At 35.5% G+C, this 13,910-nt stretch overlaps 1 protein-coding gene across 1 annotated transcript; it reads right to left on the reverse strand.

Annotated features, from left to right (window-relative positions):
* Nucleotides 1-10,277: 10,277 nt before the first annotated feature.
* LOC123317906 lies at nucleotides 10,278-13,586 on the reverse strand. The gene is made up of 3 exons (XM_044904522.1): nucleotides 13,516-13,586; nucleotides 12,482-13,125; nucleotides 10,278-12,432 (listed from the first exon to the last, which is right to left on the reverse strand). The coding sequence occupies exons 2-3, from the start codon at nucleotides 13,122-13,124 to the stop codon at nucleotides 10,664-10,666; spliced, it is 2,412 nt and encodes an 803-aa protein (XP_044760457.1). The 5' UTR covers nucleotide 13,125; nucleotides 13,516-13,586; the 3' UTR covers nucleotides 10,278-10,663.
* Nucleotides 13,587-13,910: the final 324 nt, after the last annotated feature.

Raw genomic sequence — 13,910 nt, forward strand, 5'->3', positions numbered from 1 at the left:
ACCGAAGACCGAGAGATCAGTTAAGGATTTAAATGTAACCAAAGAAGAGCTTAACCTATAAAAGCTATAGGCAGCATACAACTATCAACACGACTATGATCGTGTGAGAGTCCAGAAACCATAAGAGTCAACTGGTTAATAGGCAAAATGCCCGGAACCTATGAAGAAGCAGTTAAGGGTTTTTAGTGGGTCTCGAGCGAGCTCAGAGAGTGAGAATCCCCAGCAGAGGGTGTGTTCGTCTGTTTGCAGATTTTCCCCCTGCTACACCAAAAAAAAAAAAAAAAAAAACAGGACTCGCTAGGTATATGATAACGCGTTCAAATGTTTGCCCCTTAATGGTGAGGGTAAAGCAAAGTTTGAACTTTGTCGTCTTTTCAGGAAGAAGGGCAAGTTGTGGTCGAAAGAAATTAGATCTATTCTAGGAATGAAAAGCGCGATTAGTTTCGGTCTATCCTGAGAGTTCAACAGCTTACTTCCCATATTCTCAGTAATCTTACGCCAGTTGGGGTTACAGGTGAAAGTGACGAAAAGGGGGGTCTGCCATATTTTGCTACGATGGCCATTGCATCTTGATAATTCTCCTGTAATCAACGATGAACAAACTCAGTAATATAGGATACATATTCTTTCACCACCGTCTGGTTGCTCTGAAGTTTTTCACGCAGCTCGCGACGCGTAATTCTTTCTGATGTGTTCGCAAATAATTTAATCCTTGACATATTTGTCCACGATGAACTGTTGAGCCAAGTGTCCAGAAAGAAGGATCGGGTTGAAATAGCACTCGAATTCTAATTTTGAAATCCGTTTATTTCCAATTGTTTTTTGCAACCAAGTCGACCATCCCAATTCTCCTTTAGGGAAAAGTAAAGGATAACAAAAAGCATCCACAATTGGAGACAATTTTGGGATATCCTTAATTTGGATAGCACTTCACTATGTGTATTTATGAAATTTACACGAATTGTGCCTGGTGGGGGTATATCCCTGTCGACTGTACGAAAAATAGTGCCGTTTTCTGTGGAAGGGGAAACGTCTCGCATACATATCCATCGTTCAAGGTCAACAGATAATCGAATGATGTTGCACCTCTTATTCTCTTGAGATGAACCCTGAGGAAGAATTTTTCCATTTGTCCTTCGGCGGGGCTGATTTCCGCTAAACGACCAAATTGCTTGCTATTGTTATGAGATACCATATCCACTTGAATTTTCAAAGTCGGAAACAATTTTCGAAACATTCGATAGAGAATATCGAATTCATACATTTTCTATGCGAAATACCATGAACTTAGATTGAAGTGAAAGTTCAACCTACCTTATATATGAAGAAACTTCCTTCACACTCTCAATTTTTATGTTCACATATCTTAAAATCGAAACGATATGAGAAATTATTGGTCATAGGTAAATTAACAGAACAAATTTTATTGAAACTTCAATAACAAATTAACTATTTTTTATCCCCTGTGTCCATCGGAGAAGATGGCTTCTCCGAGGGAGGCTTCTCCGTAGGAGGCCTCTCCGTTGGAGGCCTCGGCTCGGCTCCAGGCCTCGAAGAGGCCTGTCTCCTCCAATTTCTCCTCCTTCCCCGTCCCCGTCTGAACGGCCTCTAGAAAAATAGAAACGAATCAAAATGTTAGGTAATCAAATAGAAATGGATAGCTGAATAGACAGTAAAATTCATGAAATGAAATGAAAAATGAATAAATTTATACAATTCTCGTCTAATACAGAGGCCTTTGCACGAATGCAATCTATCGTCATTCGTTCAACTGTAGCACAAATAAGTTGAAACATCGAAAAAATGCAATATTTCTGAAGACAACTGCACCGGCAAGCCAGTCTTGTTACGCATGGAAATTCATGAATCAATACGAAAGGAGAAAAAAACAGACAATAATCCACAGATGAACGATCCGTGCGATCGTCCTCATGGATGTTTATATGAATTTTTCGCGTCAATCACCTCCCATGTTGATAGATCTCAATCATTCTTCAAGTTGCATTCTAAATCCGTTCAGGGCGATTGTGTCTTTTATTCCAGCCGATATTTCATTTTATAGTAACGGAGAAACTGAAATATCTTTCAGCCAACAAAATGTGATGCTTTTCGGAAAATAACAATATGAACAATATGAACAATTTCAAAAATCTACTCACAAATCTTTTATTTTGATGGTTGCCTCCTATCTTTTCGATGAGGTCCATCATCGCCCTCTCTATAGCTCTTATGGAGGCCAGATCCACCTCCGTCTGTCGGTCAATTGTTTTCTGTAACGAAAATAAATTACCAGCAATTGTTCAGCTTGTTATAGTGCATGCCAAAAATTCTTATGTGGAAAGAATGATCGATTGTTCGAAATATGAATATGTCGAAGGTGATTTCGGAAATATTTTATATTTTAATCGAAACAAACGACACATCATTCTTTGAAAGAATTTAAAACACCGAAGGGAACATTGTGAACCATACAAAACATGATCAGTACCTATCATGATAAGTTATGTTCGAAACGGATGAAAAAGACTGATCAATGTTACGGAAACAATTGTTGAAATACGTCAAAAAAATTACTTACTTTTTGCGACATCACCCGATCTGCAAAACAAAGAGAAATAAATTATTAACGTAAAGAACTGTCTATTAGACAATGCTGAAATATTGCCAGAAGGCGTACCTTATTAGGCGAATGCAACTTGAGTGCCCTGTATATCATTTCTGAATCGAATATATCTAAATTGATCACTATATAACTGGAAACATTGGATCAAAAAAATAACTTGTTTAGGTACATGATACTTTCTTATAATTTTCAACACTCCATATATGAGAATATAGCAACTAAAGATAAAAACAACGCTCAATCCGTATAAGATATTGGGCATGGGGATATAAAAACGCGATAGGCAATATTATTTCATCAGAGATCCCGTCAATAAGCAAAATACGTAATATTATTTCAAACTGTTTCTCTACAACGTCGGAGTTGTTCATTTTTTATACAAAATATCATGAATTGAGAAAGAATTAGAACTTAAACATACCTTTATAGCGAAGAAACTCTGAAACTTCACGCTGTCAGTATGACAACCTCACGTAAGTTGATCATTTCAAGCCATTCCTAGCATCTATACTTCATTCAAATTTATTTTAGCAGTCGGTTGGCCATGAAATAATTTTCTCAAGTTTTTGTAACTAGAACGAAGTTAGGTTGGCACTCATGAAATGTCGTTAATGTCATAACGCCGTTGCCACAACTAATATCAATTTTTATTACGAAAATCCCGAAAGTGATTGAAAAATGAGACAGGGTTTCAGGAAGTGCTATTTAGAATTCAGGTCCGCTCATTCAAATGATTATGATATTCTGAAATCCACAATAAGTCAGACGCTAGCGAACATATTCAATGTAAGAGAATTTATATAATATTTCATCTGATTCTAAACGACTTATATTTCAGCTGAATATTTCCACAATCAGAAAGATTGTGATGAAGAGGATGACAAAGAATTTCCTTCTATTGGGAGACCCAAAAAAGTGGTGGCATTTGAGGATTTTATGTCTGAGTAAATTAATCCGGAAAGTTAACTACAGGATTTTCGATAAATGTCATCGGAGAATAAATTCCCTAAAATGGATTTTTCAATTTTTCATTTGACTTGTCCTATACAATGTAAATGTCTTAAGGTACTAATAAATACCTAATTATTATTATTACATCAATTTATTAAGATGAATAGCCACAAATACGCGCAAGTTGCCCTGTTACTTGTTTATTCATGTGAAATTTTTGTTCAAAGGTGAAGTTGCATCTTAACTTTAAACTTCCTTCAATTCCTTTTACTTATATTGATGCAAGATGATTTTTGTTGAAGAATTTAACATTCTTGTAATTATCTGTTAATTCCTTCGGGACATACCCATTTCCAACCACTGCATCATATGCATTTCATCTTCGGGTTAATATTTTTGAAATCTACAAATGATGTAAGCCAAAGAAGATAACGAACATCTACTCTCCTCAAGCTAGTGCATATTATGGTATTATACTGATCTCTTGTATTTTCCATGCAAAATAACTGGATTTGGTATGCCTTCAATCTGTTTGTATAAACTTCAATAGCGTTCGTCACATATTTTCCGAAGAGATTCGACATTGTGATAAAATACGTAATAACAGAAACTTTTACGTAGAACGGGCAACATAGCGTTGATTTAAAACCCAAAAATGTTTTGACAAGCTTCATAACCCCACATTTTCGTACTAAACAGAGTGAAATGTGTCAAATTTCCATGGCCAACCGACTGCTAAAATAAAATTGAATGAAGTATATGTTCCCAGTAATTCAGCCGATTTCTTAGAATCGCTGTCGAACGATGATCACAGAAATACTTCGAAATTGATACTGGGTGATTCAGAAAGAAAATCCTCGAATCTATATCGATAACTCGTTTCCTCAAAATGTTTCTATATCGCAGAAGGGGACACGTTGGTGGTGGGCCTTGAAAAAAATGTTGATTGAAATTGAAGGATTTCAGTTTGAAAAATCTGAATAATTCACGATTTCGTCATATAGGTGCTGATACAAAGAGACATGCGATATTTCTGTAAGTTTCTTTGGCGTGAAAAAAGTTGGAAAATTATACGGGATGTCAGGAAGAAACAGTAGTTTTACAAAAGTTCAAAAAGAGTCTTAACACATTTTCATTCTATAAGTAGGTATCTGAAGCACATGGAAATGAATTCAACAATCATACACGGTGATTCGAATATTTTTCAGAGTCATGTTAACATGAATGTAGATCGCATTTTTGGAACCATCCGAAGGTGCATCACAGAAGCGTAAGATTTTCGTACGTCCTTTTGTTTCCCACTCACGTCATCTGATAATTCGAATAATCGATATTTGATCCTTTTCCATGATTATGGGAAAGAAGAGAAGTCTGTGAAAAAAATTCACTTCCAAATAGAGTGTCTGAAAAAAATTGTTTCGTACATTCATTGAAAATGCGAAGAAATTTCCTACGATGAAAAGTTTTTCAAGAAATAAGGACAAAAATACTTCGAAATTGATACGGGTTGATTCAGAAAGAATATGCCCGAATCTTCATCGATTACGCGTTTCCTGAAACTGTTTCTATATCACAGAAGGGGACACGTTGGGGGTGTTCCTTAAAAATGGTAATTGAAATTGAAGGATTTCAGTTTGAAAAATCAGAATAATTCACGATTCCGTCATATAGGTGATATAAAGAGACATGCGATATTTCCGTGAGTTTCTTTGGCATGAAAAAAATTTGAACGTTTTGTAAAATAAAAGTATGTATTCCTCATATTTTCTTTTTAATACACCATTTTCGATGTTCAAAAATTGAAAAGTATTTGTGAAATTTGAAAAATTGGGTACTTTGGCTGAATACAACTATATTTTTTTGTGGATCTTTTGATCCACAGATGTGTAGTCTCACATATGTAGCTAGTTATTCTTAATTTTTTTTCCAGGGATGGCACAGCTTATTATGAAAAAGTATCTGAGGCTGAGTCTTTGACTCGTACAAATATTTCAACAGTAGATTCTTAGGGTCAAAATAAACACTTTTTTTTCCATACCATTTTTTCCGATTCGACCCTGATAAAAAGATATTTAGCCATCTTAAGTTTTCATAATGAGCTTATACCCCCCTGAAGAGACAAAACCTTCAGAATAACAATCTTAATCTGTGGATCTTTTAAACAGTTGTATTCAGTCAAAGTGACCAATTTTCCAAATATCACAGATACTTTTCAATTTTGGAACATCAAATTACTCGGAAACGGCGCATTATACGAGAAAATATGAAGAAACTTTTATTTCACGAAACATTCAAATATTCATTGGATAGCGTCCAAATTAGTGTCAAGAGTTGGGTTCTTTAAATTTTTGGTATTTTTATAAATGTAATGATCATAATGAGAAAACGTTGAGACGTGGGTAATATCTTGTGTTCGAAAAAGATTCATCAAATTAATAAAAATCTTTATCCCGAAATTCATTTCATTCGATAAAACCGTTTGTGAGATTTATATAAATCTGTTTATCCGCTATCTATCTGAAAAAAAAAATTCTTATATTGCTGAATGTGAGTACCTATACTCGTAACAACCGAAATTGTCTCGTCAAGAAACTATTAGACGACATTATATATGTCTCGAAACTTTTGAGAACATTTTTATGTACGACTGCATCATAAACACTTCATTTATGAATTCGTTTAGTGTCCATAATTGACTACTTTATTGGACACCACTTTATTGGACTCAACTGTCACTATCATTCTGTCAAGTAAATATACTAGATGCGAATAACACTTTATTCGAGGAAGACGAATTGAACTTCGACCTTAAAACGAAATTATGAATAACTATTCTAAGCATTAGTGTGGTAGTGAATATTAAAAACACATTCTTTGTTATCATAAAAATGCATGCCTGAGGAAGTCGAGCTCGAAATGGAAGCACAGTTTTCGATCTGCAATACTCTTGATCAACTACTTCCTGGCCCAATATTCTGGTGGCAACACTTATTTTAGTACTTTCTGATTCATCTATGTAGTCCATAGCGAAGAAACTTTGTGAGCTTTCAATTCACTATTGAATAAGCCAGAATACTGTCTTCTGTTGATTTTACAATTTCCTTCGTTTTACACCACTTGTTATAGGCCGCATACATATTTTCATAAGCACTTTTAGATTTAGTGGGTAAGAAAGATTCTTTGTCGCTTACGGCTAAATTTTCTACGTTTTCTTCTCCAGCACTATCCATTTTTTGGATTATTATGACGTTTGTCAAAGAATCAATGAAGTAAACAACTGTGTTTACTGAGGTTGCTAAGGTCACTGGTTACTAAGGTAAGAAAATCAAAAGCACACCTAATGTTTTTCAGTAATGAGCCATTTTGGAAAATACAATTTTTCTACAAGCGTGCGCGTTCAACCTTTTTCCCGCACGCATTCCAAGTTGCAAAGAGTCACTTTCCCAAAACGTGCGGGAAAAACGCCTGCTATTTCTTTCCCGCACGCATTTGCGTGCGGGAATGGATTAGCAGGGGTTTTTCCCGCACGCAAATATTATAGAGTAAATTAAATTATATCATGTTTCTATGCATAGAACGTCAACGATGAGAAACCCATAGTAATGACATGCAGAATTACGTCTGTCATTATATATGAATTAATCAAATGAGATATGATCTGTTTCGTGAAATAGATATATTTATATATTTCAAGCGCTTGTAGAAAAAATACTGTTCCTAACTCTTGCGTAAAGTGTCTTGCCCGCACTCAACTGCTTACCCGAACTCTGCTTCGCATCGTTCGGGAAACGGCAGTTTCGTGCGGGCAAGTATCACTTTCCGCACTTGATAGGAAAATAACTATTCTGCATTGCAGTCGAACATAAAGCTTTGTATGCAACTCGTACATAATTAGGCTTTATGGACTTGCCCAAGTTATTGGCCTCGCTCGCTTTGCTCGCTCTGCCATAAACTTTTGGACTCGTCCATAAAGACCTAATTTATGTACTTGTTACATAAATAGCTATTATAGAGCTGTTTGAAAACAATATATATAAATTTTTATAACTCGTCCCCTAGTGCTTTCTGTAAACACAACACTCATAATAAGTCTCGGTTTTAGTATATTCATTTTTATTTTATAGTTGAACGAAAGAAAAAGGTAATTTTCTTCAGGAATAATTTCCAAAATGCCTAGTGTGGCAATATGCAGCGAAAAAATGATAATGGCATATTTTCCAAAAGAACCATAATCTATCAAAAAGAAAGGAAGGGGGTTAAAACATAATATGTATGTAATATGATATAATTACTAACTGTATGATAGATAATGGAAAAAATATGGACGTTTATGATTACGTTTAAGTGCAGTTAAGTCAAATTCACAGAAAACACCTGTGATTTACTTAGTTCAACCAAACTTTGGTTAAACATTGAGCTCTATAGGAACCCCATAGAGTTTGTCCCTAGTGACAATGGGAAGTCTGTAATGTTCTTTGTGATTTTTATCAGCATGGCCCATAAAATTCGCCAAATCTGAAATTTCATTTTCTTCCAAATCTAACAATATAGATTGCGTAGTTGGGAGCCTCTCAATGTTGCTGGTTTTTTCGCTCCACATAAAACTGAGAATTTCCTCATTAGATGACAGGCCCGCAAAAATCTATCGTGGCCACCAGGTAGAGCAAACACATATGGATTTTCAATAGATATTCCCACTTCTTCCCGATGGCGGATTAATAGTTCGATCGACCTCAGATGGCTCAGGTGTAGCAACACTGGCACATTTCTCGCCAATTTCCCTCTGATCTCGAATCTGTAATACTGCCTAGCAGCTCTTTTAGACTCGTCAGACAGAGAGTTATAAATGTCACATGTTTTGTGAATTTTGATCAACTGTCTGATGAGTATTGAAATCCGCTATCGACAGCCTCTCAATCTCTCCCGCTCTTCTCCTATTGAAAACTTGGACCGATGTCAAAGTAACCTCCGCCAATTTTATCCAATTTGCTTCGGTGCATTTACCTTGCAAGGTGTTATAATATTCTTTTCTTTTCTGATTCAAATATCTATTCGATAGTCTTACATCTTCATTGGATGGTAGGATGGTATTTTTTTGTTGTTTCCTTTCCAACTGATTTTCTTCTACTGTTTTATTGACTGAGTTAGCAAAATCTTCTTGTAGAAGATTCAGAAAATTCTTCACTTTTTTCTGGGCAACTTCATTGTCCCCTTTGATGTGCTCATTTGCCAGGATTTGTCCGCATTTTTTCAATAGTGTCCCATAGCTGAAAGCCGTGGCAGGCGATTTGTAGTTGAGGCTTTCATCGAGTAGTGCTACCTTATTAACACCTTTAACTACATAACCATAGTAGCATGGTTCAAAAATTGATGCAAAATCCGTGATGGCCCTATTAATTTTTTTTACCTCAATCATAAGACGACCGATCAGTCTTAATTTTGATCGAATAAAGTAATTAAGATGAGGTTTTCGGTACTTTCTGCTTAATGCATTTCCATAAATTATGGCCAGTTCATCATACCTTATGATACGGGATACATCATCATCCCTCAGTTTAGGAATGATGATGTTTTTCAAAGCAGTATCAGCTTTTTTGTGAACTTGTCCATGAACACGACGAGATGTCGATGGCAAGCTCTTTTCACCTACAACTGCATCTTCTTTGCATTTGAGGTAGTGACTTCTGATTCCAGTTTCAGAATAAAACCCCCTGCAATGCGGACAAACCTGATAATCACTGGAATTTTTTTTTAACTTTATTTGAAGTCTTCTGGTAACAAGAAGTTGGCCATTATTGTAGGGGTTTTTTGTGTTAAATTCAATGTTGCCTTTTTTCCTTAGTGAAGAAATTTCTTCTTGACGTTCTTTGCAACCTAAAATTAGGAGTAATGAATAAAAAGGAACATTTTCAATATGTACTTGGATCAATTGTATATCCCAGTAGAGGAACAACGTAATTGAACGAAACGAGACTAAAATTATTGGCTTTGTAGTGGACGTACATAGTAGACAAAGAGAGAACTACAATATGCCTAGCAACTTTGCTAACCGTACCATAAATATAGTTATTTTTACGATAATTGCAACTTGACATGCTATTGTACTACAATGCTAGGCAACGAACCTAGTTCTTTCAGTTCAGCCTGACTACATCATCACCCTCCCAACAGGTGCTTATGTACATTGTGCAATGTGGTGCACTAAGTATTTCTTGACACTAATGCCAGTACAAATATATTGAAAAAAATATTACCTTTTGGTAAAAGCAGCAACTTCTTCACTTCGATGTAATCCTCATGAACTGTCTCGATATGTCTGGCAAACTTTGTTACCAACTTCTTGCTATATATGCAGAAATATCTCTTACTCCTATTTTTTGAATTTGGGATTTCTTTTATATTGATGAAAGATGTTGTTTTGGCGAATTATAATGGACTGTATAGGTTTTAAAAGAAATGTGGAAATTGCTGAGAATTCAACTCTCCAAAAACCAAATCCTTGAGCTAGCGTATTTTACCCTTCGTGAACCACAGGATAAAGGTTGGGTTGTAGGGTAGAAAAGGGAGCGAAGGTGTTCAACAAGCACCCTTTCTGCTATTTTCCTTTTGTCGGCTTCCACACAATACTGGAAGACACTATTGACACTTTTTTCTATTGCGAATAAAACTATATTTGATAGCGGGTGAACTAAAGTTTTGGTAAGGTAAATGTCCCAAATTCGGACAGGTTAAGACAAATCTTGATTAACAAATTGTGCAGAAATTATATCCTAAACATTTCACTACGAAATCCCTCATATACACATGCACGTATGTTTTTCATACATTATTCTCAATATTGGGAAGTAATAAAAATACACACATTTAATAGAAAATATTTATTATTCCTGTCTGTTTGTGAATCTAATTCAGACAGGGTAAACCATATTCAGTAGTTAATTCGGACACACATGGGACCATAATTTGGACATGGTCCCTAATGCTGAATTTCATCACCTTATTCTGAACAAAGCAATAATTTAAGATAAATTTGAGAAAAATATATTTCAATGAGCGTAAATTGAAAAAAAAACGAATAATTCGTTGAATTCAGACACTTTGGAACTTTTTCATTTCTCCAACAGTGAAAATTCCACGTTTGTTACATAGAACCGGTTCCTCAATTTTTTCATAAATTTCATCAAAATCGTACCACAAAATATCTTTTTTTAATGGCCACTTCCAATTATTTCCACTCTGTGTCATCACGCTCACAAATGCTTTTCCTTTTTGAAGTTCCTCAATCACCCCAGGAAATTTTATATCCAGATAATCCACAACCACGTAATCTCCAACCTTGAAATTTCTATCTTTATTTGATTTAGTATTATTTGTAGTTTCTGATGAACTGGTTGCTATTTCTTCGGTTTTGCCATCGTGATATTTATTTAAGTAACTTTTATTCGTCTTCGTTTGCTTATTCTTCAACTTCTCTAGTCTTTGTCGTTTACGATTTTCTTTCTCTTCTTCCTTTTTTTCTTTAGCTTCTTGCTTCTTTTTATAATAGGCTTTCCATTGTTCCGAAGTCGCAACACTTGGAACTTTTACTATGGTCGTTTTCTTATTTTCAGTTCTTTTATTTTCGGGCCAAAATAGAATAGATTTAAACGGAGATGGTACCTGAAATGGTAAGCTACTGGTAGACGTTTTTTCAATTTGTTCTGGAGATTTTTCCATTCCTTGATCAGGATCTGCATGTTTTCTAGGTTCTGCCATTCCTGCCTGGTTCGTAATAGGCAGCTCTTCGGAGCACTCATTCACACTTTCGAAATTGGAAGAGTTAACATGCATACTGGTTCCTCTCTCTTGCTCTCTCTTGGCTTTTTCTTGACCTTCAGCATTGCTAACTGCTGCATTATATTCTGTTGGTGAAACTGATCCATTTTCGTCAATTCCTGATGTAACGGAAGTTTCGGCAATTTCCATTTCCACTTCTTCAATTTGATTACTAGCATTCAATATCTCTTCAATCCAATCTCCTTCTAAAACAAGGGTATTGTCAGGTAAGTTACCTATTTCTTGCTCTTCCTGGTGAGTATTTATAGAATTCCCATTAACGGTGTTTTTCAGTTTCTTCCACAAAATGTAGAGATTATCATCCTTAATGTTGCCTGTCCATTCTTCCTGTTTGGATAGACAAGTTTCAAATTCCACTAGTTTTTGTTTTTCTATGAAGCTTTCGATGAATTTCAGATGTTGTTCAGTAAAGCCGATAATCTCGTTGGTTTTACTAGGGTAGTTATCATTGTCAGCTAGCTCAGGTTGACTTACATCAGCAGAAACCAATTTAGAATAATTTATAGCATTCGCATTGAATGGAAACAAACCACATGTTCGGAATGCATTCTGTAATATCCTAACATTGAGAACTTCTTTAATGGTAGTCGCCAGTAGTGGTGCGAAGTTTTCTTTCCTGATTTTTTGCTTGTTGTTCTCCACTCTGAATCTTGCGACTGCATTTTTCCAGCCATTTTTCAATGGATGAAAAACACCTACGTCCATTGGCTGAAGCATATGTGTTGCATTTGGAAATAAGCTTATGAGAATTATTCCATTGTCAGAGCAGAAATTACTTAGATGCATCGTCAAATGTGATTTATGCCCATCCACATAAAATATAACTGGTAATGGTATATTGTTCCTTATGAGCCAGGGATGGAATATATTGGAGACGTATTCAAAAAAACTCTCGCCGGTCATCCAGCCTGATTCAGATTTCCCTAAGCCCCATTTATCAGGCATTAGTGCTACTATGCTCTGAGGAATGCGTTCATAGGCAAACATGACCATTGGAGGAGGCAAATCTCCAGCTGCGTTTCCTGTAAAATAATAAAATAAGTATAATAAATAGCAATTAGGGTCTTATACCTGTGATGAGTGTTGTTATGCATTCTTTCTCATCATTGGCAGTATGGTTGTAAACTGTTCTGCAGCCCTTCATTGCCAGTACTTTTTTTCCCTTTGGACAAAGGAAGAACGCACTTTCATCAGCATTATAAATTCTTCGTGGATCATAAAGAATTTCGGTCAGATTATTATCATGGAAATATTGTTCCAGTTCCTTGAACCAGTTTCTGATTTGAACTTCAGTTAATGTGGCTCTAGAATGAACGAGGTTTTGCGTCATTCTTCTTGTGATTTCCGGATGTCGGCGAAGAAAACCTTCATACCAATGCCTTCCAGGACGATTGTCTTTGAACGGATTCTCTCTTTTCTTCTTGAGTAGCAACATTCGTACACTATCCAATAATTGACTTCTGTCTACAGGAAAACCGACTCGACTTACACTAATAATCCACTTGACCAATGTGCCCTCTTCTTCTGCGGTCAAAATTGTTGGGGCTCCAGCAGAACAATTGATGGCATATTTTCCATGAAATTTTGAATGCAACGTTGTTTTAGGAATATTGAATTCTCTGCTGGCTCTCTTAACCGGCATTCCATTTCTTATAGCTTCCAAAGCCAACTTGAGCGTATCCAGTGAGTAGTTTTTATTCTTTTTTGAGGGCATTCTGAAACATTCAAGTTGGAGAAGCCTGTATTAGAGAAGGTGAACCTAATTGTGACACATCATATCCTTATTCGGACACCCATGTCCGAATTAGGTTACCATGTCTGTTTCGCAGTAAACTCTTCAAACAAAGAGATTGCTGTGTTTGAACTAGTCAATATTGTAGAATATATATACATAAGAAAATTTCAATGTAAACCTAATTCGGACCCCTCTATGTCCGAATTAGATATTGAAAATTTTTAGTGTCCCTAATTCGGACACCTCTATAAATTCTAGGTTATAACATACAAACGTTAGTTTTTCAACGGAAAATACCATACAGATACCGAAAAACTTATTGCAACATTAGAACATGCGATTATAAAATATATTATGACAAGAAACGTACCTGGAAAGTGTCTGCAAATCCTCATTCACTATAAGATAAAACACTGAAATCACTGTCACTCGCAAACCGCCTTTTCCAATGGACGCATGAAGTATATTGTATATTGTATATTGTACAAAGAAACCTTCAACTCATACAAGGTAAGTCATCCAAAATTAAATCTATAACACATATCACAAGGTAAGTCATCTAAAATTACACCTATAAGACATATCACCTAACATAACAAATCTAGATCAACAATTGACACATAATTTACGAATTATACAGTTTATTTAGAACTAACCAACGTATTCAAAGCGTAAGTACTCTTCCACACTATAAAAAACATTTTGCCTGAAAAAATGTTTGACTTCATTTCTGAATTTATTATATTTCAATTTTTTTATTATTTC

This window comes from Coccinella septempunctata, chromosome 7, assembly GCF_907165205.1.
Source record: "Coccinella septempunctata chromosome 7, icCocSept1.1, whole genome shotgun sequence".
NCBI lineage: Eukaryota > Metazoa > Arthropoda > Insecta > Coleoptera > Coccinellidae > Coccinella > Coccinella septempunctata.